The 27,121-nt window shown below is 45.4% G+C and overlaps 1 protein-coding gene across 6 annotated transcripts in view; it reads left to right on the top strand.

Annotated features, from left to right (window-relative positions):
* garem (GRB2 associated, regulator of MAPK1) overlaps positions 1-27,121 on the top strand; it is a 163,215-nt gene that overhangs the window by 113,773 nt on the left and 22,321 nt on the right. For 4 of the 6 annotated variants that reach the window (XM_068031757.1, XM_068031758.1, XM_068031763.1 and 1 more), the window contains one exon: positions 23,874-25,049. In XM_068031757.1, the coding sequence (XP_067887858.1) occupies positions 23,874-25,049 (1,176 nt within the window). The remainder of the gene's footprint in view (positions 1-23,873; positions 25,050-27,121) is intronic. The other 2 variants (XM_068031759.1, XM_068031762.1) reach the window with 1 other exon arrangement.

Below are 27,121 nucleotides of genomic sequence, written 5' to 3'. Positions count from 1 at the left end.
GCCAACCCCACTGTCTCATATGTCATGAGACGAACTCTAAAAAAAAATTGATTTGATATAAAAATTGAGTTGCTATTTTTTTCAAACATAAACGAGTATAGATTGATATAAAACAAAATACTGCGGATGCTGGAAATCTGAAATAAAAACAAGAAATGCTGGAAATACTCAGCAGGTCTGGCAGCATCTGTGGAGAGAGAAGCAGAGTTAACGTTTCGGGTCAGTGACCCTTCTTCGGAACTGGCAAATATTAGAAACGTGAAAGGTTATAAGCAAGTAAAGCGGGGGTGGGGCAAGAGATAACAAAGGAGAAGGTGTAGATTGGACAAGGCCACAGAATAGCTGATCAGAAGGTCATGAAGCAAAGGCAAACAATATGTTAATGGTGTGTTGAAAGACAAAGCATTAGTACAGATAGGGTGTTAACGGACTGCAAATTGAACAGCAGCAAGTACAAACATGAAAAAAAAACAGTGGGTAAGCAAACTGAACAAACTAAGATGAAATAAAATAAACATACAAAGAAAATGTAAAAAAGAAAAAATAACTCAAAATGAAAGTAAAATGGGGGGCCCGTCATGCTCTGAAATTATTGAACTCAATGTTCAGTCCGGCAGGCTGTAGTGTGCCTAATCGATAAATGAGATGCTGTTCCTCGAGCTTGTGTTGATGTTCACTGGAACACTGCAGCAAGCCCAGGTTAGAGATGTGAGCATGAGAGCAGGGGGGAGTATTGAAATGGCAAGCAACCTGAAGCTCAGGGTCCTGCTTGCGGACTGAGCGGAGGTGTTCTGCAAAGCGGTCACCCAGTCTGCTTTTGGTCTCCCGGATGTCGAAGAGACCACATTGTGAGCAGCGAATACAGTATACTACATTGAAAGAAGTACAAGGAAATCGCTGCTTCACCTGAAAGGAGTGTTTGGGGCCTGGGATAGTGAGGAGAGAGGAGGTAAATGGGCAGGGGATGGTGCCATGGGAAGGGGACGAGGTGGTGGGGGTAATGGAGGAGTGGACCAGGGTGTCACGGAGGGAACGAACCCTTCGGAATACTGACGGGAAGGGAGGGGAAGATGCGTTTGGTAGTGGCATCACGCTGGAGGTGACGGAAATGGCGGAGGATGATCCTTTGGATATGGAGGCTGATGGGGTGGAAAGTGAGGACAAGGGGGGAACCCTGTCACGGTTCTGGGAGGGAGGGGAAGGGGTGAGGGTAGAGGTGCGGGAAATGGTCTGGACACGGTTGAGGGTCCTGTCAACAACAGTGGGGGTGAATCCTCGGTTGAGGAAAAAGGAACACATATCAGAAGCGCTGTCATGGAAGGTTGCATCATCAGAGCAGATGCTTCGGAGGCGGAGAAACTGGGAGAATGGAATGGAGTCCATACAGGAGGCAGGGTGTGAAGAAGTGTAGTCGAGGTAGCTGTGGGAGTCGGTGGGCTTATAATGGATATTAGTAGACAACCTATCCCCAGAGATGGAGACAGAGAAGTCGAGGAAGGGAAGGGAAGTGTCAGAGATGGACCATGTAAAGGTGAGAGAAGGGTGGAAATTGGAAGCAAAGTTGATAAGGTTTTCCAGTTTGGGGCAGGAGCAGGAAACTGCACTGATACAGTCATCAATGTACCGGAAAAAGAGTTGGGGGAGAGGGCCTGAGTAGGACTGGAACAAAGAATGCTCGTCATATCCCACAAAAAGACAGGCATAACTAGGACCCATGCGGGTATCCATAGCAACACCTTTTACTTGAAGGAAGTGAGTGGAGTTGAAGAAGAAGTTGTTCAATGTGAGAACAGGTTCAGCCAGGCGGAGGAGGGTGGTGGTGGATGGGGACTGGTTGGGCCTCTGTTCAAGGAAGAAGCGGAGAGCCCTCATACCGTCCTGGTGGAGGATGGAGGTGTAGAGAGATTGGACGTCCATAGTGAAGAGGAGGCGTTTGGGGCCAAAAAACTGGACATTGTCAAAATGACGGAGGGCGCCAGAAGAGTCACAGATGTAGGTGGGAAGAGACTGGACCAGAGGAGAAAAGATAGAGTCAAGATAGGAAGAAACAAGTTCAGTGAGGCAGGAGCAGGCTGAAACAATGGGTCTGCCGGGACAGTCCTGTTTGTGGATTTTGGGAAGGAGATAGAAGCGGGCAGTCCGGGGCTGTGGGACTATGAGGTTGGAGGTTGTACAGGGAAGATCTCCAGAGGAGATGAGGTCAGTGACAGTCCTGTGGACAGTAGTTTGATGTTCGGTGGTGGGGTCATGGTCCAGAGGGAGGTAGGAAGTAGTGTCTGTGAGTTGGCGCTGAGCCTCTGCAAGGTAGAGGTCGGTACGCCGTACAACAACAGCACCACCCTTGTCTGCAGGTTTGATGACCATGTCGGGGTTAGACCTGAGAGAACAGAGTGCCTCAGGTTCAGAGGGGGACAGGTTAGAGTGAGTGAGGGGGGGGGGCAGAGAAATTGAGATGACCAATATCTCGCTGACAGTTTTCAATGAAAAGATCAAGAGCGGGTAAGAGGCCGGGGGGAGGGGTCCAGGTAGTCTCATTTACCGATTAGACACACTGCAGCCTGCCGGACTGAACATTGAGTTCAATAATTTCAGAGCATGACAGGCCCCCCATTTTACTTTCATTTTGAGTTATTTTTTCTTTTTTACATTTTCTTTGTATGTTTATTTTATTTCATCTTAGTTTGTTCAGTTTGCTTACCCACTGTGTTTTTTCATGTTTGTACTTGCTGCTGTTCAATTTGCAGTCCGTTAACACCCTATCTGTACTTTGTCTTTCAACACACCATTAACATATTGTTTGCCTTTGCTTTATGACCTTCTGGTCAGCTATTTTGTGGCCTTGTCCAATCTACACCTTCTCCTTTGTTGTCTCTTGCCCCACCCCCGCTTTACTTGATTATAACCTTTCACATTTCTAATATTTGCCAGTTCCGAAGAAGGGTCACTGACCCGAAACGTTAACTCTGCTTCTCTGTCCACAGATGCTGCCAGATCTGCTGAGTGATTCCAGCATTTCTTGTTTTTATTTATATTAGTATAGACTGATAGTTGGTTTATAAACCTCAATAGTGGCCTATTTAAACTCTAGCAAAAGAGCTATGGCTGGAATTTTTATTATGGGGTCATTTCCAGGTCCCAATCCCTGATATGCCGTCATTTTCAAATTGAATCTCGTTAATTGGCTTGGGGGGCGAGTCTGGCACCCAATTAGAGGTGCCGGAAGCGTCCTGGGGGCGGGAACAGGTGACTGACAGCAATTTTTAAAGGCAAGCAGCAGCTGTGACTGGGCTTGCTGTTGCCTTCAGTAATGCAGCACGAGGGAGATCGGAGGGCCTGTGTGGGCATGCGCATGTGTCCCTGGGCGTCCCCCTGTTTCTCTGATGCCCCCCCGGAGGCACTCATTGACAGTGTCACAGAGGAGAGAGTTTTTCTTCCCGGCCTCAGGATGGCGACATCTGCCCATCGAGACCAAGAGGGCACGGATGGAGGTCAGCCTGGGACTCATGCGAAGGACCTGGGTCCAGTGTAGAATAGGTTCAATGACAAAGAACAGTACAGCACAGGAACAGGCCATTCGGCCCTCCAAGCCTGCGTCGATCTCGATGCCTGCCTAAACTAACACCTTCTGCACTTCCGGGGCCCATATTCCTCTATTCCCTTCCTATTCATATATTTGTCAAGATGTCTCTTAAACGTCGCTATTGTATCTGCTTCCGCCACCTCCCCTGGCAGCAAGTTCCAGGCACTCACCACCCTCTGTGTAAAAAAACTTGCCTCGCACATCCCCTCTAAACTTTGCCCCTTGCACCTTAAACCCATGTCCCCTAGTAACTGACTCTTCCACCCTGGGAAAAAGCTTCTGACTATCCACTCTGTCCATGCCGCTCATAACTTTGTAAACCTCTATCATGTCGCCCCTCCACCTCCGTCGTTCCAGTGAAAACAATCCGAGTTTTTCCAACCTCTCCTCATAGCTAATGCCCTCCAGACCAGGCAACATTCTGGTAAGCCTCCTCTGTACCCTCTCCAAAGCCTCCACGTTCTTCTGGTAGTGTGGCGACCAGAATTGCACGCAATATTCTAAGTGTGGCCAAACTAAGGTTCTGTACAGCTGCAACATGACTTGCCAATTTTTATACTCTATGCCCCGACCGATGAAGGCAAGCATGCCGTATGCCTTCTTGACTACCTTATCCACCTGCGTTGCCACTTTCAGTGACCTGTGGACCTGTACGCCCAGATCTCTCTGCCTGTCAATACTCCGAAGGGTTCTGCCATTTACTGTATACCTCCCACCTGCATTAGACCTTCCAAAATGCATTACCTCACATTTGTCCGGATTAAACTCCATCTGCCATTTCTCCGCGCAAGTCTCCAACCGATCTATATCCTGCTGTATCCTCTGACAATCCTCATCATTATCCGCAACAGCACCAACCTTTGTGTCGTCCGCAAACTTACTAATCAGACCAGCTACATTTTCCTCCAAATCATTTATATATACTACAAACAGCAAAGGTCCCAGCACTGATCCCTGCGGAACACCACTAGTCACATCCCTCCATTCAGAAAAACACCCATCCACTGATACCCTCTGTCTTCTATGACCGAGCCAGTTCTGTATCCATCTTGCCAGCTCACCTCTGATCCCGTGTGACTTCACCTTTTGTACCAGTCTGCCATGCGGGACCTTGTCAAAGGCTTTACTAAAGTCCATATAGATAACATCCACTGCCCTTCCTTCATCAATCATCTTCGTTACTTCCTCAAAAAACTCAATCTAATTAGTAAGACACAACCTCCCCTTCACAAAACCATGCTGTCTCTCGCTAATAAGTTCATTTGTTTCCAAATGGGAGTAAATCCCGTCCCGTATAATCCTCTCTAATAGTTTCCCTACCACTGACGTATGGCTCACCGGCCTATAATTTCCTGACCTCTTGCATTCTGATAAGATGAGTGGTTAGCAACACCCAGTTGATTGGGCACCAACGCTAAGCCCCCCAAAAGGTACATGCGTTGACCTCACAGAAGGTCCATAGTTCTCCCTCACATTGTCAGAGTAAGTCGATGGTTGATACACTGAGACACAGTCACCCTCAAATATCGGGCGACATTCAGATGGGGACATGACTGAAGGGAACATCAGTCCACGTGTACGTTATGCTAGACAAATTGAGGGAGGGCCGCCTATTCATGAATCATTCTCCTCTCATCCTGCAGAAGAGAGCCCCATAATATGCACAAGATGGCCAGAACGGGAGTTGGAGTGGCCCAGCTCCACACTCTGTCAGCAGTGGAGGAGGCGGTGGTGGAGGGTGCTGTCGAAGCATTCGGTGGGGCTGCAGAGACGGGAGGCCGTGAATGACAGGGTCATTGATTAGCTCATTCTTGAGGTGAAAAGCATAGAGGAAACTCCTGCCCAATGTGTGCTATGGATCTTAGATCACTGCCATCTGAAGAGATGGTTGTGCTCGACCACTTGTTGAGTAGGACCAGTTCTCATTACCATTATCGAGTGTTTCCCATGGGGCCAGTTGCAGAGACACTAAAGTGAACATGCTGTATTGCCGCTGCCATCCTGGCCGGGGGTGGGGGACAGTCCACAGAACCTGCACTGTCACATCATATCTTGGCATCTTTCGCCAACACATATACACCTTAGTTGGGCCACAAAGTAACGTCGAAAGGGGACCACTGGCTGAACCTCACAGTGCGAGTGAGCAGGAGGAGGAGGGTGAGGCAGAATCAGCTGTGGGCAGTCCCCCTTGGAGGACCGAGGACAGACGTAGTAAAGCATCACTACGTGAAGATGCTGGGCCTCGGGTGTCACAGACAAGGAGCGCCTTCCTTGAGAACCAGAGGCAAATAAGTTCCTGTTTGTTGAAGTTCTCTTGAGGCCTTGAGGAGCCTGGCATTGGAGGAGTCCACGCACCGCATGCGCTCTGTCGTGACTCAGTAATTCAATTGCATTGAGAGATTGAGCAACTTCTTGGAGAGCCATATGCATCACTCTGAGTGCAGGAGCATGGTGCTGTTATGCATAGAAACTCTCTGTAGCATTGACCACTCTGTCACTGATGCAAATGTGCTGGGAGTGGATCCCAGCTGCGTCCCAGTTGGTGGCTGCATGCAAAATTCACGGGTACAGGGAAAGGACTGAGACGGTCGTAGCAGCAGACGTAGGGGCTACCCCTTGGCACCGGTGTCACCCTTCGGTTTCTCTCTCCCTCTGATTCAGGAGCTATCTGTGCCAGGATCCCTGTGACAGAGGCAGCCCCTGCCATGACTGTCATGGCAGCCAGTGGAGGAGCCCCCGCGGGCACCTCCAAGACGAGGATGGAAGCCACGGGCATCTCAGCCAGAGGCAGAGAGTAGGGAGCAGGCTGCCTCCACCTCATCCTCTTTGCAGTGTCATGTTCTGGAGGGCGCAGCAGATGACCACAAAATGGTATACTCTGGCTGGCTCGTACTGGAGGGCACTGTTATGACCTCATTGAGGCAGTTAACGTTAAAATACGAGATATGAACCCCCAGACTCAAGAATTACATAAACAGGTTTTCACATTTTAAGACTTTTATTATAACAACGAAACTAAAAGAAATCCCCATTAACTAAGTAGTACTTTATAAGTAGCTGATACCCCAAATTATGAAGAAAAGATATTTTCTTTACTTATTAAAATACTTGAAAACCTCACACCACACATATACACCTTAGTTGGGCTGCAAAGTGACATAGAAAGGGGACCACCAACTGAACCTCACAGCACGCGTGAGTAGAAGGAGGAGGGTGAGGCAGAGTCAGCTGTGGGCAGTCCCCCTCGGAGAACAAACGTAGCAATGCTTCACTAGTGAAATTTTTGCAGTTAAAAGTCCCAAATTCTTTCCAGTTGTATTAGGTTGGATCTCCCAGATGTTTTCAAAATCATTAATCTCTGCTCAATTCTCCAAGCACTTTCAACCTGGGCATGAGTGAAAAGCTGATTCCTGGTGATCCTGTTAGGCTTTTACTTCTCTGCAAACTTCAACTTTCAAAACAGGTTCCAGTCTTCGCAGCCTTTTTCTATCTCAGGCTCCCGAGAACAGGTGTTCCCTCTCTCTGTCTCGAGTCTGCCACGGCTGGTTGTCTTCCTTACAGGCTTCTCTGAGGCTGCAACCACTGGGCTTCCTTCTTTACAGCCTGTCTTGCCTTCAGAATATCTGTTAAATTTATTTGGAACCAAGCGTCAAGAGCTTATTGTCCTTTTCCAAAGTGCAAAGTCCAGAAGTTTGGTTTTCAGCAGAGGCACCTGGGCCTTCCATTCTTCCCAGCTGTTAGGTACATTTGCAATTTCAGAATTGCTGACTCCTTGTTCATGGCCTCAAAGTGTGGGAGGGCAAAACCCATTGTTGTTCAGGTGTTACCCCTGCAGTTTTTTTACCCCCCAAAAAAAGTCTGTGATCTGTGTTCCCTGTTGTTCCTGTAACCAATATTTCTGTCTTGTCATTTACAAGAGTGGAAGTGAGGTTGCATGACTTTCCGGATTCCATTTTAAACTTTTAAAAATCAGAGTTTTGAAAACATAATCACGTTACAAAGTCCTGCGTTCATAGAGTCATAGAGTTAAACAGCACAGAAACAGGCCCTTCGGCCCATTGTGTCTGTGCCGCCCATCAAGCAACTATCTATTCTAATCCCATTTTCCAGCACTTGGCCTGTAGCCTTGTATGCGATGGCGTTTCAAGTGCTCATCTAAATACTTAAATGTTTTGAGGGTTCCTGCCTCTACCACCTCTTCAGGCAGTGTGTTCCAGATTCCAACCACCCTCTGGGTGAAAATCTTTTTCCTCAAATCCCCTCTAAATCTCCTGCCCCTAACCTTAAATCTATGCCCCCTGGTTATTGATCCCTCTGCTAAGGGGAAAAGTTTCTTCCTATCTATCCCCCTCATAATTTTGTATACCTAAATTCAAATTCCACCAGCTGCCATGATGGGATTTGAACCCATGTCCCCAGGATTACTAGTTCAGTGACATTACCACTACACCACTGTCAATACAGGCACCACTCGTCCAGTCAAGGCAAAAGAAGCGCAACTTTAAGAGGCCAATAGTCTGTTCAATGCTGGTCAGTTAGGAATTGGCTGTGGTTGTAGCACCTCTCTCCATTCGTGTCTGGGTTTCAGACGGGCATCAGGAGCCACCTCCTTAGGTGATAACCCTTATCCCCAGCAGCCACCTATGGAGGCTGAATGTGGACTTGAAGAAGCACGGCACCTGGGACCCTCGCTGGCCCATCTGTGTCAAAGTAGACATGGTTTCCCCACACCACCATCCAGAATATGGCATTGATGACCAGCCTGGTGGCATGATGAACTGTCAATTATGAGATGCCACCTTGGTCCACAGATGATCCATGGAACGACCTGGTTGCACAGCAATACAGGGCAACGGTAAACTCGACACCTGCAGGTAGGGACTATCATGGGGGCCGCGAGATCTCTGATCATTGTGCATCAGAACACGCAGGTCGGAGACTATCTCCCTGGATAGACAGAGCCTCCTATGGCACTGACGCTCTGTCTTTTGCAATATACCCGATCTCTATAGTAGCACCTTCCCCTTGCAGCCTCCCCACCCCACCCCCCCTCCCCCCAAACCTCCCATCCCTCCCAACCTCCCATCCCTCCCAACCTCCCATCCCTCCCAACCTCCCATCCCTCCCATATCCTTCTCTGGATTCCTACCACTCACCACCAATGGCTACTCAATGGCTATTCTTTGCCACTTTTGGAGCAGTTGAACTTTATTTTGGGCCTCTGCATTACGTTAGTCAGTCCTTCCACTGCCCTCCTGGTGCCCCATTCTCTCCCCCCCCCCCCCCCCCACATATTGTTCATGACTTTGTATACTCTGCCATGTTCCAGACATGGTGTTTTTCCCTATTCCCTTCCTTTGAAAAGTCACAAAGTTCTGCTGAAAAGTCACAAAAGTTCTGCTGACAAGCTTGTTAATGAGCTTCACAATGAGCTCCCACTTAATTGGAGGCATGCAGAGTTGCCGTTCCCTCCTTTCCCACGTCCCTTTAAAATTGACTTGGTGTTCTGGAGGCGGCAGGACCTAGTGCCTACCTCCAAGTATATGTTCTTCAAATCATACACACCCCCACTCCCATCCACAGCAGCCTTTAAAAATCCGGCTACATGTTTAAGCATTTGAAAATGCTTTACAAACTACTTTTCGAAAATCCTGCCTGCTATTTGGGTATGATCTTGGCTCCACCTGAGGCGAGGGGTCCAATTGTATCTTCCCTTCTCGGAGATCAGTGAGCCAACAGCAAAAAGCACTAGATGCAGAACCCTGGCCCCTCAGCTGCTGGATGCCAGGCCAGGAGTTAGGATTCTTCGTCCTATTAATGGATTTATATTCATCTGTCTTTTAGTTGGATAGATATATCTCTTTTACGCTTAAACGAGTTGGGTTGTTAATGTTTAATGTCTTTGTAAATACTTGTTATCAATCTACTTATGCACATGCATTTATAATTAACAGATATATCTGTTTATAAATGTTTGATTTGACCTGTTGTGTTCTTTATAAATTTATTTGTGTGTTATTGGTCAGTGCGTTTGAGTATCTCTGTCAGTTGTAAATGTAATTGTGTGACGCTTTGTTCCTAATCATTTACAGTTTAAGCATTCCCCGCAGTTTGTGCACTGTGATGTTTGGCATCTTTTTCCAATATATCTGGGATACTTCTCTTTTTAATTTGTTGAAATTGGAGCCTTTAAAGTACATTTATCATTGACTGTTCCCTCCTTTTCAGTTTTTATATCAAACATAATTAGGTTCTGGCCATTGTGTCCCAAATGTACCAAGAGAAAGCAAATTCTGATTTCTCTTAGAGACTTGATGCCAATGTTGTGTGTGCAGCAGATTGCTAGGTATTTAAACAGTAATGATCCAGTAGATCCCTGTCCACACAGTACCAAACCCGGGGCTGCAACCTCCACTGCCTCAATCACTTACGTGATTGTGCTCAACCAGTCAACTTTGCCCTGGCTTTGGTACTCTCAAATTCAGGATTTTTAAGCTCAAGGATCAAGAAAAATGTTTGATCATCTGTTGGGTTACTGATTCAACACATTAACAGCGCAACATTGAGGAAATTCAGGGCCAGTACTTCGTCGAAGTGCAGCAGGCATAGCTCTGAGGAATTTCTCGGTCCTTGAATTCTGTGTTCTCTTTTCCTACCAATCCTACATTTCTGGCAAGATATGGATGAGATGAAATAGCAAAAACAGGAGGGAATGGTTCTTCAATGAATGCATTTTTTTGCGCCAACTGTGGGATTAGCTCTTTGAATTATGTCCATTTCAGCTCAGGCTGCCGTTAACTGAGCTATACAATTATATTTTTAAAGACGAAAGTGTCAGCTCTCTCTGACAGGGAGAAATAGAGTGTGACTGCTGTTGGTTTCACTTCCAACGCTGAAGGGAAAAGCAACCGTTGTAGTCACATAATCAATCAGGCAGAGCAGGCCGGGAAAAGCTTGTTTTTAATGCCTGTCAAAAATCCCAAGCCTCTGGAGCCCGAGTGAGTGAGGCTCAATTTTGCTGAGAAATCGCATCTTTTTGCATGTCTGGTATAGCTAAATATTGTGTGTTACATTTTGGTTGGAAGAATAAGGAAGCCACGTACTTGTATAATATATGGTGTAGAGAAGCAAAGGAATCTAGGGGTGTTGATATACAAATCACTAAAAGGAGCAATGCATGTTGATGAGGCCATTTATAAAAAATCTTAGTACAAGGGTTTATTTCTAATGAATTGAAAAGCCGAGGTTATGGTTAACTTGTATAGAACCTAGGTTAGGGAAGTTATGCTGAACTATTTTTATATTCTTTCATGGGATTTGGGTGTTGCTGGCAACCCCAGCATTTGTTGCCTATCCCTAATTGCCCATGACAGCTGAATGGCTTGCTAGGCCATTTCAGAGGGCAGTTAAGAGTCAGCCACATTGCTGTGGGTCTGGAGTCACATGTAGGCCAGATCAGGTAAGAACAGCAGATTTTCTTTCCTAAAGGACATTAGTGAACCAGATGGGTTTTTACAACAATTGATAGTTTTATGGCACCATACGAACTTTCAATTCCAAATGTTCTAATTAATTAATTGAATTTAAGTTCCACCAGCTGCCATGGTGGGATTTGAACCCATGTCCCCAGGGCCTTAGCCTGGGCCTCTGGATTATTAGTTGTGACATTACCATTATGCCACCGTCTTCATCTTCTCAAGGGCAATTAGGGATGGGCATTGGGATGGGCTTTGCCAGAGACACACTCATCTCATGAACAAGTATTAAAAAAATTAGCTTCTATTGACTCCTCATTCTTCCTAGCAGAATGTTTTGTCTCACACCTGCCTGCGTTGCTTCATCTGCCGTGTTTTCCCCATTCCAGCTTCCTATTTTTGTTGCCATGAAGTGTATTATTGTCTCCCTCAGTGTTTACTAGTCTTCCAAGTTTTGTGTCATCTGCAAATTTCAAAATTGTGCTCTGTATCCTTAAGTCCGAGTCATTGATGTATACCAAAACAGGAGTGTTCCTTGTACTGAATATTGGGGAATTCCACTGTATACCTCCCTCCAGTCTGAAAAACAGCCATTCACCACATTTTTGTTTTCTATCCAGCCTATCACAGACTTTCCCTTTTGTTCTTTGTTCCACCCTCCCCCCTTTCTCTTGCTTAAAGACTATTACTTTTTTTTAACATTTCCCAGTTCCGTTGAAAGGTCATCGATCTGAAACGTTAGCTCTGTTTATATCTCTCCAGATGCTGCCAGACCCGCTGAGTCGTTTTCTTTGGCCTCCTTGCCTCGGGAGACAATGGGTAAGCGCCTGGAGGTGGTCAGTGGTTTGTGGAGCAGCGCCTGGAGTGGCTATAAAGGCCAATACTAGAGTGACAGACTCTTCCACAGGTGCTGCAGATAAAATTGGTTGTCGGGGCTCTCCCCTTGTGCTTCTGTCTTTTTTCCTGCCAACTGCTAAGTCTCTTCGACTCGCCACACTTTAGCCCCGCCTTTATGGCTGTCCGCCAGCTCTGGCGATCGCTGACAACTGACTCCCACGACTTGTGATCAATGTTACAGGACTTCATGTCGCGTTTGCAGACATCTTTAAAGCGGAGACATGGACGACCGGTAGGTCTGATACCAGTGGCGAGCTCGCTGTACAATGTGTCCTTGGGGATCCTGCCATCTTCCGTGCGGCTCACATGGCCAAGCCATCTCAAGCGCCGCTGGCTCAGTAGGGTGTATATGCTGGGGATGTTGGCCGCCTCGAGGACTACTGTGTTGGAGATGCGGTCCTGCCACCTGATGCCAAGGATTCTCCAGAGGCAGCGAAGATGGAATGAATTGAGACGTCACTCTTGGCTGACATACGTTGTCCAGGCCTCTCTGCCGTAGAGCAAGGTACTGAGGACACAGGCTTGATACACTCAGACTTTTGTGTTCAATGTCAGTGCGGCACTTTCGCACACTCTCTTGGCCAGTCTGGACATAGCAGTGGAAGCCTTTCCCATGCGCTTGTTGATTTCTGCATCAAGAGATAGGTTACTGGTGATAGTTGAGCCTAGGTAGGTGAACTCTTAAACCACTTCCAGAGCGTGGTCGCCGATATTGATGGATGGAGCATTTCTGACGTCCTGTCCCATGATGTTCGTTTTCTTGAGGCTGATGGTTAGGCCAAATTTGTTGCAGGCAGCCGCAAACCTATCGATGAGACTCTGCAGACACTCTTCAGTGTGAGATGTTAATGCAGCATCGTCAGCAAAGAGGAGTTCCCTGATGAGGACTTTCCATACTTTGGTCTTCGCTCTTAGACGGGCAAGGTTGAACAACCTGCCCCCTGATCTTGTGTGGAGGAAAATTCCTTCTTCTGAAGACTTGAACGCATGTGAGAGCAGCAGGGAGAAGAAAATCCCAAACAGTGTGGGTGCGAGTACACAGCCCTGTTTCACGCCACTCAGGATAGGAAAGGGGTCTGATGAGGTGCCGCTATGCTGAATTGTGCCTTTCATATTGTCATGGAATGAGGTGATGATACTTAGTAGCTTTGGTGGACATCCGATCTTTTTTAGTAGTCTGAAGAGACCACGTCTGCTGACGAGGTCAAAGGCTTTGGTGTGATCAATGAAAACAACGTAGAGGGGCATCTGTTGTTCGCGGCATTTCTGTTGTTCGCGGCATTTCTCCTGTATCTGACGAAGGGAGAACAGCATGTCAATGGTCGATCTCTCTGCTCGAAAGCCACACTGTGCCTCAGGGTAGACACGCTCAGCCAGCTTCTGGAGCCTGTTTAAAGCGACTCGAGCGAAGACTTTCCCCACTATGCTGAGCAGGGAGATTCCACGGTTGTTGTTGCAGTCACCGTGGTCACCTTTGTTTTTATAGAGGGTGATGATATTGGCATCGCGCATGTCCTGTGGTACTGTTCCCTCGTCCCAGCACAGGCAAAGCAGTTCGTGGAGTGCTGAGAGTATGGCAGGCTTAGCACTCTTGCTTATTTCAGGGGTAATGCCGTCCTTCCCAGGGGCTTTTCCGCTGGCTAGAGAACCAATGGCATCACTGAGTTCCAATTTTGTTGGTTGTGCGTCCAGCTCATCCATGACTGGCAGAGATTGGGCTGCATTGAGGGCGGTCTCAGTGACAACATTCTCCCAGGAGTACAGTTCTAGGTAGTGCTCAACCCAGCGGTCCATTTGCTTGCGTTGGTCAGTGATTGTGTCCCCTGATTTAGATTTGAGGGGGGCGATCTTCTTGATGGCTGGCCCAAAAGCTCTCTTATTGCCATCATACATTCCTCTGATGTTTCCGGTGTCTGAGGCCAGTTGAATATGACTGCATAGGTGTTGCCAGTAGTCATTTGCGCAGCGCCTGGCTGTTCTTTGTGCAGCGCTTCTGGCTGTTTTAAGTGCTACGGATGTTAACTCGCTGGGGGCTTTTTTGTAGTTCAGCAGTGCAAAGCGCTTAGCGGCTATGACAGGTTCCAGCTCTTCAAAATGAGATTGAAACCAGTCTGCATTCCGCTTCACATGTTTGTCATGGGTAGTCATGGCTGACTCATAGATGGCGTCTCTGATGTGGGCTCACTTGGTCTCTGCATCCCCTGTGGGAGTGTTTTGAAGGGCTTTTTCAAGTGAATTTAGAAATTTTTGTAACAGCTGTGGATAAGAAATTCTGCTCGTGTTGAGTGCTTGGAGTGATGCAGCTTCTTTGGTTTGAGTCTAACCTTGCTGCACACCAGGGATTGGTCGGTGTCGCAGTCCGCACTGTGGACGCTGCGTGTGATTTGAACACAGTTTAAGGAGGCTCGCCTTGTGATGATGAGGTCCAGCTGGTGCCAACGACGTGATCTTGGGTGCCTCCAAGAAACCTGGTGACAGGGTTTAGTGTGAAAGAATGAGATAGTGATGCAGAAGTTATGATAGGTACACAACTCAAGCAGTCTCTGTCCATTCTCCAGACCCGCTGAGTATTTCCAGCATTTTCTGTTTTTATTTCAGATTTCCTGCATCTGCAGTATTATGCTTCTGTTTTTTATCCCTTAACCAATTTTGTATCCATGCTGCTACTGCCCCTTTTATCCCATGAGCTTCAGTTTTGCTAACAAGGCTAATATGTTGTACTTCATCAAATGCCTTTTGAAAGTCCATCTACACATCATCAGCTGCACTGCCCTGATCCATCCTTTGGTCCCTCATCAAAAAACTTGATCAAGTTATTCAAACACGATTTGCCTTTAACAAATTAGTGCTGACCTTCCTTTATTAGTCCATGCATGACCAAGTGCGTTAATTTTCTCCCAGATTATTGTTTCTAAAAGCTTACTCTCCACTGATAAACAGACTGACCTGTAATTGCCAAGTTTATCCTTCTGACCTGTTATTAACATCTTTGCTTCTACTTACAAGCCTGGTAAAATGTCCAGGTTTATTAGAGAATATCTGGTTAAACGTAAAGGAGCCATTTTTTTTTAGTGCAAATTGATTTCTAAAGTGATGAGGCCTCGATCTGTTTTGCCTCTGGTGGTTATCCTTCTGCATAATTTCACAAAAGATGTAGCTTTGTGAGATGTTAATTATTGCCACATGTGCAGCAACTAAGTTTTTGGTCAGGTCCTAATATCTCCTTATGTGGTAGGTTGCTGAATTTTGTTTGCTGCTATGAAATGCCTTGGAATGTTTTACTACATTTAAAGGCTTTTTTTTCCTACTTCAAAGAAGAGCAGGGGGCCTATCCCTTGTGTCAGGACCAATATTTATCCCTCAGTCAACATCACTAAAATAGATACTTCACTTTGCTGTTTGTAGGAGCTTGCAGTGCACATGTTAACTGCTGTGTTTCCTACATTACAACAGTGACTGTGGTTCACAAAAAAAGCACTTCATTGACTAAAGCACTTTGGGATGTCCTGCGGTGGTGAAAGGTGCTATTTACTAGTCTCTTTTTAGTCCCATGGACTTCAATTTTGTTAACAAGTCTGATAAAGTACTGCATATAAAAATCTTATGAAAAAAACCATATACACATCAACCATAGTACTCTTATCAACCCTTTCTGTTACTTCATCAAACGCCTCCAGCAAGTTAGTCAAAAATGATTTGCCTTTCAAAAATCTATGCAGGCTTCCATTTATTAAGCCATATTTTTCAAATGTAAATCGATTGTGTCTTAAAACCTCCCCACCACATTAAGCTGACTGGCCAGTAGTGGCCGGTTTATCCCTCTCCCCTTTGAGCAGAGGTGTAGCAGTTGCAATCCTCCAGTCTTACGCCATTTCATATCCAAGGAGGATCGAAAGATTGTGGCCTAAACTTCTGCAATTTCCACCCTTGCTTCCCTCAACAACCTAGGATGCATCCATCTGGATATTTCTACTTTGAAGACTACCAAACTTTTAAGAACCTCCTCTATATCTATTTTTATCCTGTCCCACTTTTCTACTACCTCCTCTTATTGTGAAATTGGCAGCACACTCTTTTTCGAAGACAGGTATAAAGTACTCATTTAGTATCTCATCCATGCCCTTTTCTTTCATAAGATCTCCTCTTTGATCCCTAATCAGTCCCACCCTTCCTTTGACTACCTTTCTACTATTATCAAAGACTTTTGGGTTCCCATTTATTTTGCCCGCTAAACTATTCTCATACACTGTCTTTGCCCCATTTATTTCTTTAGTCTTTTTCATTCTTCAGTGAAGTCAGATGCAAGTACTCATTTAATACCTCAACCATGCTCTCAGACTCGACAGGACTATCCTTTTTGGGCCCTAATCAGCCCCATCCTTCCTTTTGATTACCTTTTACTCTTTATTTGACTTGGGTTCTGTTTTATGTTGGTCGTTAATCTATTCCCATATCTTTGCTTTCCCCTCTTATTCTCTCTTTTAGTTCTCCTCCTCTTCATCATCATCATATCTCAAAATCCATCGTTCAGGGAGTGCGAGCTTTGGATACCATCCCTTTTCTCCCCTCGTGCGAATGTGTGTTGAATGTACCCTAACTTTTTTCTCTTTGAAAACCTCCCATTGCTCATTTACTGTTTTACTTACCGATGTTTGATTCCAATCCGCCTGGACCAAATCCCTTTCAAGTCACTATTAACTGTTCTTCAGTTGAGTATTTTCACCTTTGTTTTGTCCTTTTCTGTAACAGCTCTAAACTTCATGTTGTGATTGCTGTTTCCCAAATGTTCCCCTGCTGAAACTTGCTCCACCTCATTTTCTAGCACTGGACTAGCACTGCTTCCTTCCTCATTAGGATGGAAATAGCTCCTCTTTTTGCATGTAGCAAAGACAGATCGGTTTTAATGGTCAATTTTAACTTTCATATAGATTGGGATAAGCAAACCAGCACATATCAGAAAGTTAGTGAATCTCTTGAGTGTGTCCTGGATAATTTTCTGTAACAGTATGTCTGAGAACCAACCATTAAAGGGGCATGCCTCATTACTCATTACTAAATCTAATGAGAGAGTTTTTTTTTAACAGTCTAACCATGTGCGATCATTTAACCAATAGTGATCATAACATGATCGAGTTCAGTGTGGTCTTTGAAAAAGAATTGTGAAACAGCTACTAAGATTCTAGAATAAAAGCAAAATACTGCAGATGCTGGAAATCTGAAATACAAACAAGACATGCTGGAAACCACAGCAATGTGGTTAACTCTTACATGCCCTCTGAAATGGCCTAGCAAGCCACTCAGTTGTAACTAACCGCTACAAAGTCTATAAAAAGGAATGAAACCGGACGGACCACCCAGCATCGACCTGGGCACCAGAAACGACTACGGCAAACCCAGCCCTGTCGACCCTGCAAAGTCCTCCTTACTAACATCTGGGGGCTTGTGCCAAAGTTGGGAGAGCTGTCCCACAGACTAGTCAAGCAACAGCCTGACATAGTCATACTCACGGAATCATACCTAACAGAAAATGTCCCAGACACTGCCATCACCATCCCCGGGTACGTCCTGTCCCATCGGCAGGACAGACCCAGCGGAGGTGGTGGCACAGTGGTATACAGTAGGGAGGGAGTTGCCTTGGGAGTCCTCAACATCGACTCCGGACCTCATGACCTCATGGCATCAGGTCAAATATGGGCAGGGTAACCTCCTACTGATTACCACCTACCGCCCTCCCTCGGCTGATGACTCAGTACTCCTCCATGTTGAACACCACTTGGAGGAAGCACTGAGGGTGGCAAGGGCACAAAATGTACTCTGGGTGGGGGACTTCAATGTCCATCACCATGAGTGGCTCAGTAGCACCACTACTGACCGAGCTGGCCAAGTCCTAAAGGACATGGCTGCTAGACTGGGTCTGCGGCAGGTGGTGGGGGAACCAACACAAGGGAACAACATACTCGACCTCGTCCTCACCAATCTGCCTGCTGCAGATGCATCTGTCCACGACAGTATTGGTAGGAGAGACCACCGCACAGTCCTTGTGGAGACGAAGTCCCGCCTTCACATTGAGGATACCGTCCGTCGTGTTGTGTGGCACTATCACCGTGCTGAATGGGATAGATTTCGAATGGATCCAGCAATGCAAAACTGGGCATCCATGAGGCACTGTGGGCCATCAGCAGCAGCAGAATTGTACTCAACCACAATCTGTAACCTCATGGCCCGGCATATCCCCCTCTCTACCATTACCATCAAGCCAGGAGACCAACCCTGGTTCAATGAAGAGTGCAGGAGGGCATGCCAGGAGCATCACCAGGCATACCTCAAAATGAGGTGTCAACCTGGTGAAGCTACAACCCAGGACTACTTGCATGCCAAACTGCCTAAGCAGCATGCGATAGACAGAGCTAAGCGATCCCATCCAACGGATCAGATCTAAGCTCTGCAGTCCTGCCACATCCAGCCATGAATGGTGGTGGACAATTAAACAACTAACTGGAAGAGGTAGCTCCACAAATATCCCCATCCTCAATGATGGGGGAGCCCAGCACATCAGTGCGAAAGATAAGGCTGAAGCATTTACAACAATCTTCAGCCAGAAGTGCCTAGTTGATGATCCATCTCGGCCTCCTCCTGAAGTCCCCAGCATCACAGATGCCAAACTTCAGCCAATTCGATTCACTCCACGTGATATCAAGAAACGACTGAAGGCACTGGATACTGCAAAAGCTATGGGGCCTGACAACATTCCGGCAATAGTACTGAAGACCTGTGCTCCAGAACTTGCCGTGCCCCTAGCCAAGCTGTTCCAGTACAGCTACAACACTGGCATCTACCCTGCAATGTGGAAAATAGCCCAGGTTTGTCCTGTACACACAAAGCAGGACAAATCCAACCCAGCCAACTACCGCCCCATTAGCCTACTCTCAATCATCAGTAAAGTGATGGAAGGTGTCATCAACAGTGCCATCAAGCGGCACTTGCTTAGCAACAACCTGCTCAGTGATGCTCAGTTTGGGTTCCGCCAGGGCCACTCAGCTCCTGACCTCATTACAGCCTTGATTCAAACATGGACAAAAGAGCTGAACTCAAGAGGTGAGTTGAGAGTGACTGCCCTTGACGTCAAGGCAGTATTTGACCGAGTTTGGCATCAGGGAGCCCTAGCAAAACTGAGGTCAATGGGAATCAGGGGAAAAACCCTCCGCTGGCTGGAGTTATACCTAGTGCAAAGGAAGATGGTTGTGGTTGTTGGAGGTCAATCATCTGAGCTCCAGGACATCGCTGCAGGAGTACATCAGGGTAGTGTCCTCGGCCCAACCATCTTCAGCTGCTTCATCAATGACCTTCCTTCAATCATAAGGTCAGAAGTCGGGATGTTCGCTGATGATTGCACAATGTTCAGCACCATTTGCGATTCCTCAGATACTGAAGCAGTCTGTGTAGAAATATAGCAGGACCTGGACAATATCCAGGCTTGGGCTGATAAGTGGCAAGTAACATTCGCGCCACACAAGTGCCAGGCAATGACCATCTCCAATAAGAGAGAATCTAACCATCTCCCCTTGACATTCAACGGCATTACCATCGCTGAATCCCCCACTATCAACATCCTAGGGGCTACCATTGACCAAAAACTGAACTGGAGTAGCCATATAAATACCGTGGCTACAAGAGCAGGTCAGAGGCTAGGAATCCTGTGGCGAGTAACTCACCATCTGACTCCCCAAAGCCTGTCCACAATCTACAAGGCACAAGTCAGGAGTGTGATGGAATACTCTCCACTTGCCTGGATGGGTGCAGCTCCAACAACACTCAAGAAGCTCGACACCATCCAGGACAAAGCAGCCCGCTTGATTGGCACCCCATCTACAAACATTCACTCCCTCCACCACCGACGCACAGTGGCAGCAGTGTGTACCATCTACAAGATGCACTGCAGAAATGCACCAAGGCTCCTTAGACAGCATCTTCCAAACCCGCGACATCTACCAACTAGAAGGACAAGGGCAGCAAATACATGGGAACACCACCATCTGCAAGTTCCCCTCCAAGTCACACACCATCCTGCCTTGGAACTATTTCACCGTTCCTTCACTGTCACTGGGTCAAAATCCTGGAACTCCCTTCCTAACAGCACTGTGGGTGTACCTACCCCACATGGACTGCAGCGGTTCAAGAAGGCAGCTCACTGCCACCTTCTCGAGGGCAATTGGGGATGCGCAAGAAATGCTGGCCTGGCCAGCGACGCCCACATCCCGTGAATGAATAAAAAAAAAATACTCAGCAGGTCTGGCAGCATCTGTGGAGAGAGAAGCAGAGTTAATGTTTCAGGTCAGTGACTGACCTCGCTGACCTGAAATGTTAACTCTGCTTCTCTCTCCACAGATGCTGCCAGACCTGCTGAGTATTTCCAGCATTTTCTGTTTTTATTATGGATTTGTAAAGGATAGAGAATGCCTGACGAACCTGATTGCATATTTTGAAGAGGTGACGAAAGTAGCAGACAGGGGATCATCTATGAAATTTCCAGAAGGCATTTAATACAGTCCCTCATAAGAGACTTTTATCTGAAGTTGAAGCTCATGAATTGAAGGCGAATTACTAACCTGGGTGTTGGGGCCTCAACTATTCATGTTTATTAGCGACTTAAATGATGGTATAGAAATCCACATATCCAAGTTCGTCGCTGACACAATGATAGGTGGCGTTATAAGCATTGTAGATGGAAGGAAAAAATTACAAAGGGGTACTGATAGATTAAATGAATGGGCAAAATTGTGGCAAATGGATTTCAGTGTAGGAAAATGAGGTCATCCACCTTTGACCTAAAAAGAATAGAAGAGTATTTTCTAATTTGTGGAAAGCTAAAACTAGAAATAGAAGTCCAAAGAACAAGACCGGGACAACTTTCAGGCTTGGGTTGATAAGTGGCAAGTAAAATTCATGCCAAACAAGTGCCAGGCAATGATCATCTTTAAGAAGAGAGAATCTAATCATCTCCCTTTGACGTTCAACAGCGTTAACATCGCTGAATTCCCCCACCTACAAGGTACAAATCAGGAGTGTGATCGAATACACTCCACTTGCCTGGGTGAGTCCAGCTCTAACAACACTCAAGAAGCTCAACACAAGCAACCGGCTTGAGCTGCACCCCATTAACCACCTTAAGCATTCACTGCCTCCACCACTGGCATACAGTGGCAGCAATGTGTGCCATCTACAAGATGCAATGTAGCAACGCACCACATCTCCTTTGACAGCACCTTCGAAATGTGCAACCTCTACCACCTAGAAGGACAAGGGCAGCAGATGTATGGGCACACCACCACCTGCAAGATCCCCTCCAAGCCACTCACCATCCTGACTTGGAACTGTATCACTGTCGCTGGATCAAAAACTGAGTTCCCTCCTAACAGTACTATGGGTATACCAACAGCACATGGACAGCAGCGGTTCAAGAAGGTGGTTCACCACCACCCCTTCAACAGCAGTTAAGGATGGGCAACAAATGCTGGTCTTGCCAGCAGCACTCACATCCCAGAAATGAATAAAAAATAAAGACGTTGGGCAGGGGCGGGGTGGGGGTTGCTGGTCCATGTGCATAGATTATTAAAATGTCATGAACAGGCATAGAGAACAATCAAAAAGGCTAATGAAATCATGGCCTTTCTATCTAGAGGATGAGACAGTAGAAGTTGTGTTACAGATATTCAAAGTCCTGGTTAGACCACACCTGAGGTATTTTGGGCTGTTCTGGGCACCACATCTTGTCACGCTCATGCAAGAAGCAATTATGAACTATTTTTTAAAAAAATGAACTGATGAATTAACCTTCCAAAAAATGGACACATTTCTGCTACCAGACAAACTGGAGGAAGACGTCTGGCCTCCTTCCATGTTAGTGACTACCATTTCAAACAATTGGGCTTACAATGGCCTTTGCAGACATAGAGTCTCCAGACGCAAACTCTGGGCGATAGGTGTGATCAAACACCACTTTAACAAGATAAGCAACATTCAAACACCGTTGTCTAAAAATGGCCACACATTCAGAGATGTATAAAAACACCAGGGGAGATCAACTTTGGTGACCCAACAGAAATCAAGCCTGATGAATTTACTGTTAACTAAAAAGGCTTTTCTGTGCAGAAAGCCATAGAGAGGACAGAAAGCCAGGAAGGCTGAGAGAGATCTATTCCTGCCAAGAAAGAGACTCTGCTGAATACCATCTTTTTTTTTAAAAAAAACTACCAAGAGGCAAAGACTAAAAGGTGATCTTTGAAAACTCCCCATCTGAGAGTTTGAAACAGGATCTTCGTCATCGGGCTGTAACTGAGATTTAACCAAAGAAGTCTGCAGCCAAGCATCCGTGCACCTGAAACTCTCCAAAGCTTGACTCCAGTGAACCAGGAGAAAAAGAATAACAGGGCTACACCGTTTAAATTTTCCTCAAAACAAACCAGATTTCACAACAAAACGTATTAAAAAAAAGAAACCGGACCTAAAATGCATGCTATCTTTTAATCTCTTTTCTTGTGCGTGCATTTGTGTGCATTAGTAAAGTTTTTTTCGGGTTTTATCTTTCTTTAAACCTACCAGAAGACCAGTCATTTGTGTTTGTTGACCATTTAAAATGCTCAAGGGGTTAAAACATAATTCTGCTAAAAACACTGTCTGTGGTCAGTTGAAAGGTGTAAAGGGAAACCACCCCATCATTTTCTACCTGTCTGTCACAACCTTAGGAAGGATATATTGGCCTTGGAGAGAGTACAGCATAGATTTGCTAGAATGGACTCCAAGAGTTAAATTAGGAGAAGCGATTATGCAAACCAGGGTTGTATTCCCTGGAATTTAGAAGGTTAATGGGTGAGTTGATCATAATTTTCAAGATATTAAAGGAAAAATAAGAGTAGATGGAGAAAAGCTACTTCTGGTTGGGGAGGACTGGGACTCAGTCTAAAAATTAGAGCCAGATCTTTCTTGGGAATGAAATTAGGAAACACTTCTACACACTGTGGTGGAGGTTTTGAATTCTCTTCCACAAATGGCAACTGATGCTAGATCAATTGTTAATTTTAAATCTAGGATTGATGGATTTTTGTCAATCAAAACTATTCAGGGACATGGGGCAAAGGCAGATATGTGGAGTTAAGTTGCAGATCAGCCATGATCTCATTGAAGGGTGCAACAAGCTCAAGGGGCTCAGTGGCCTACTCCTATTCCTACATTCCTATGTTCTTAATTGTAAGCAAATAAATTCTGCCTTTGAACCCTCTAGTACATCATTCTTTTCTAATGCTGTAATTGTATTTTTGTTCAATACTACCACCATCCCCACCTTTTTTTTTCCAGATCTTTCCTGAATGTATTGTAGCCAGGAATATTAAGTGCTCTTTCCTCCCCTTTTTTGGGCCAGGTCTCTCTCTTTTGTCACTATATCATAATTCCACATGGCTACTTGGACCTGCAGCTCACCAACAATGTTTACCACAATCCATGCATTTAGGCACGTATACTCCAGGCTGCTTTCCATTTTATCCCATCTTGAACCTTTCTATTTCTGCACTATTTATTCTAATGCTGTTTGTCTTTCTCACTCCTCTGTGCACTGTGCGTTTCCTCTCTAATGCTTCATTCTGGTGCCCCTCCCCTACTAAATTTTAGTTGTCTAAATGACGTAGCATTGAAGGTAAATTTATGGTGGCATGCAGAAATTGCCATCAGACTAGGTTTATGATAAAGATGTTTGGTTATTAGTTGCAAACTTTCAAATTGCATGGAAATGAGATCCCATCATACAATATAAAATGGAGTGTTAAACTGTTTTTTTTGCTCAGTGTCTCTGAAAATAATAAGCTACGGACTGGAAACATTGAAAATGTTCTGCTTTGCAATATGACTAATTATTTGCTCTTCCTCAGGTAGCCTCAGGCGAGTGCAATGAAGATACAGAAGTGTACAACATCACCTTGAGCACTGGGGATGAACTTACTTTAATGGGGCAAGCAGAAATCCTTTATGCCAAAACATCAAAGGAAAAGTCACGGCTTAACACTATCTTTAAGAAAATTGGAAAACTAAACTCGATCAGCAAATTTGGAAGAGGGAAGATGCCTTGCCTGATCTGTATGAATCACCGGACCAATGAAAGCATTAGCCTTCCTTTCCAGTGTAAAGGTCGATTCAGCACGCGTAGTCCCCTTGAGATACAAATGCAAGAAGGTGAACACACTATTCGCAACATTGTTGAAAAGACCAGGTTACCAGTAAATGTTACTGTGCCGTCTGCTCCCCCACGAAACCCCTATGATCTGCACCTCATTCGGGAGGGCCATCGCTATAAGTTTGTTAATATCCAAACTAAGACTGTGGTAGTGTGCTGTGTACTTCGCAACAACAAAATAATTCCATTGCACTTTCCACTTCATTTAGTTGTGCCAAAGTTTACCTTAGCTGAGGGTCTCCTTAAGGGAGAGATGTGGTACGAGAGCACAGTTCAGCACTCATTCAACATTTGTCAGGAGCAGTTTGACATTGAAGAGTATTCACGAGCAGTTCGGGATGTGAAGACTGACTGGAATGAAGACTGTAAAAGTCCAAAGAAGACCAGATGTACTGGGCACAGTCACATGCCTAACTCTCTTAGCTATGCTCGTGAAGAATTGACTCAGTCTTTCCATCGGCTTTCAGTATGTGTTTATGGAAACAATTTGCACGGAAATAGTGAAGTTAATCTGCATGGCTGTAGAGATCCAAACAGTGAGTGGACTCTCTTTTCTCATGAAACACTCCCATTTCAAGATTCAGGTGACAGTGGAAGTGATTATCTGCTGCCTGAAATGACTGAAGAATCTGCTGGAATCCAGTCACAGTCAGAACTTCCCTACGAAGAGCTCTGGTTAGATCAGGAAACAGGGAAACGGGGTGGACAAGATCTTTTTTCTTTGGGAGAGAGATTGAAATCTGGTCAGAGAGGTTCCATCGACTCCAAATGCCCGGCCTCTTCAGCCCTTTCTTCTCCAGGTCCTTTGTCTACAGTTAAACCATCATCTGATATTTCTCTACCTCCACCTCCAGTGCCTCCAAAGTCTGAAGCTGTAAGTCCTGGTTTTGGGGCAAAGCTGCTAAATGCCCTGCAATCATAGTGCTTAACCATTTTTAGAAAGTTGTAAGGGTGTGTATGCTCTCAAGAATTCAGAAGTAAAAAATAACCCCAGTATATTGTAACTCATTCTTGCGCTACCATGAGTTGTAAAATATGAATTTTCCTGCAGTGCTTCCTTGGGCTAATTTTCTATTTTCAGTAATTGATTTTACAGAGAAACGCTTCATAGAATTTTGGCTTGCGAATAAACTGTTCTTTGTTTCCAAAAGCTAGCAAAACTACGAGCACTTAGATTTTAACAACTATGCAATCAAGTGCAAAGTTTTTGCTGAATTTTTTTTTAAAACTTGGAATTTAGGGTTTTAATAATTCAGTATTTTACTGAGTAAAAAATTCGAATCGTGATTTGCAGTTACATGACAGCGCTGCTCCAGAATCAAATCAAAGTGGGATAATCCCTGATCTGTATTGAGTCTGTCTTAACTAGGAAGTAGAGGGGATACTATAAATGGTGTTGGCATTCCTGGGCTGGGAGGAAGTGTCAGCAAAGTTCCTGCATCTATTAGCTATCCATTGCTCACTGTAAGTATACATGTGTTTACTGTTTTGGGTTTTACTGTATGGCTATTCCCCTCCCCCCAACCACCACAATGATTAAATATCTTCCCAATACTCACTTTCCAGGGTCACAAGATGAATGGTTGTCTGTTAGCTACTCAAGGGCAGCAGCCACTTCAACTCTATTCTGCTTGTGCCAGCACCTTCAGAAGAGGGGAAGATTTCACTTAAAAATAATACAAAGCTCGTTCTTTGAACGTTTTTAGTTGTAGTCTTTTGTTATACCTTTACAGAAATCACAAACCAATAATCACGTTGTAAATGTCTCCCTATTTCTCTACAAGCTACCTAATATCCCACGATGTTTATTGTTGGAGTGGGAAAGAGGGTTGAATAATTTTATTCAACCTTGTTGCAGTGCATTTGAGTACGTTCATTCGCACCACCTCCTTCCTGTGCTTTTAAATAGATGTCAATGCTATAATTTTCATTGTCATATCAAGCCCATTTATACTGCATTTCTAAACATGTTGCTATGGATACATTGTTTTGCTGCAATAGTTAACTGTAATGACAAATTATATACTGTAAATCTACTCAAAAATATATCTTCAAATGTAGTTTAGGAAATACTTCACTCGGGATTTAAGGAATTATTCTATATTTCAGTGGGAACACTGTAGGAATGTGTTTTTTTATCTCCCCTACAGGGATGAGGAAATGAACAAAAGGAGGAGGATAAGTAAGACTACATAAATCAAGCATCGTGATTTCCCCCCATCATTGGAACTAAAATTATTATGTGGGAGTAAGCAGTCAGCATCACTGAAGAGTGTGACAAATTACATTACAAGTCTTTCAAAACCTGGTGTCTTGATTCATGTATAAGTGATGTGACCCATGTAATACTAAGTGTGCAAATCAAGGGAGTCCCAGGTTTAATCCTTACATTAGATGCTCTCGAGCTGGGGCAATGTTGGTAGATGAAAATCGGCCATTTGTCATGCTGCTGACTGCTGCCCATTGACTGCTACTCGTATGTGTGTAGGTTTTGGGAGAGACAAAAGTAGGTTCAGTTGTCATGAGATGAGGTCAGTAGTCTGCCAGTACTTGTCTGCATCATACTTGAAGAATGGCTGTGTCGCTGAGATACATGGAGGGCTGTAGCCATAGAACTGTATCCCGAGGGAAAGAAATTTATTAAAATAAAGATGTCGGTCTGAAGCAATAAATTGAGAACTGGAAATGGAGTTCGAGCAGTATTCATCCATTCCATAGCATTACCTCCATTTCCGCCTCCTCCAGCGTGATGCCACCACCAAACACATCTTCTCTTCCCCTCCCCTGTCAGAATTCTGAAGGGATCGTTCCCTCCATGACACCCTGGTCTCCCGACACCTCATCCCCTTCCCAGGGCACCTTCCCATGCAATCGCAGGAGGTGCAATACCTGCCCTTTTACCTCCTCTCTCCTCACCATCCAAGGCCCCAAATGCTCCATCCAGAT

The sequence above is a fragment of the Heterodontus francisci genome, chromosome 5 (assembly GCF_036365525.1).
Source record: "Heterodontus francisci isolate sHetFra1 chromosome 5, sHetFra1.hap1, whole genome shotgun sequence".
NCBI classification, from domain to species: domain Eukaryota; kingdom Metazoa; phylum Chordata; class Chondrichthyes; order Heterodontiformes; family Heterodontidae; genus Heterodontus; species Heterodontus francisci.
This window is presented reverse-complemented; position numbering and strand designations above follow the sequence as displayed.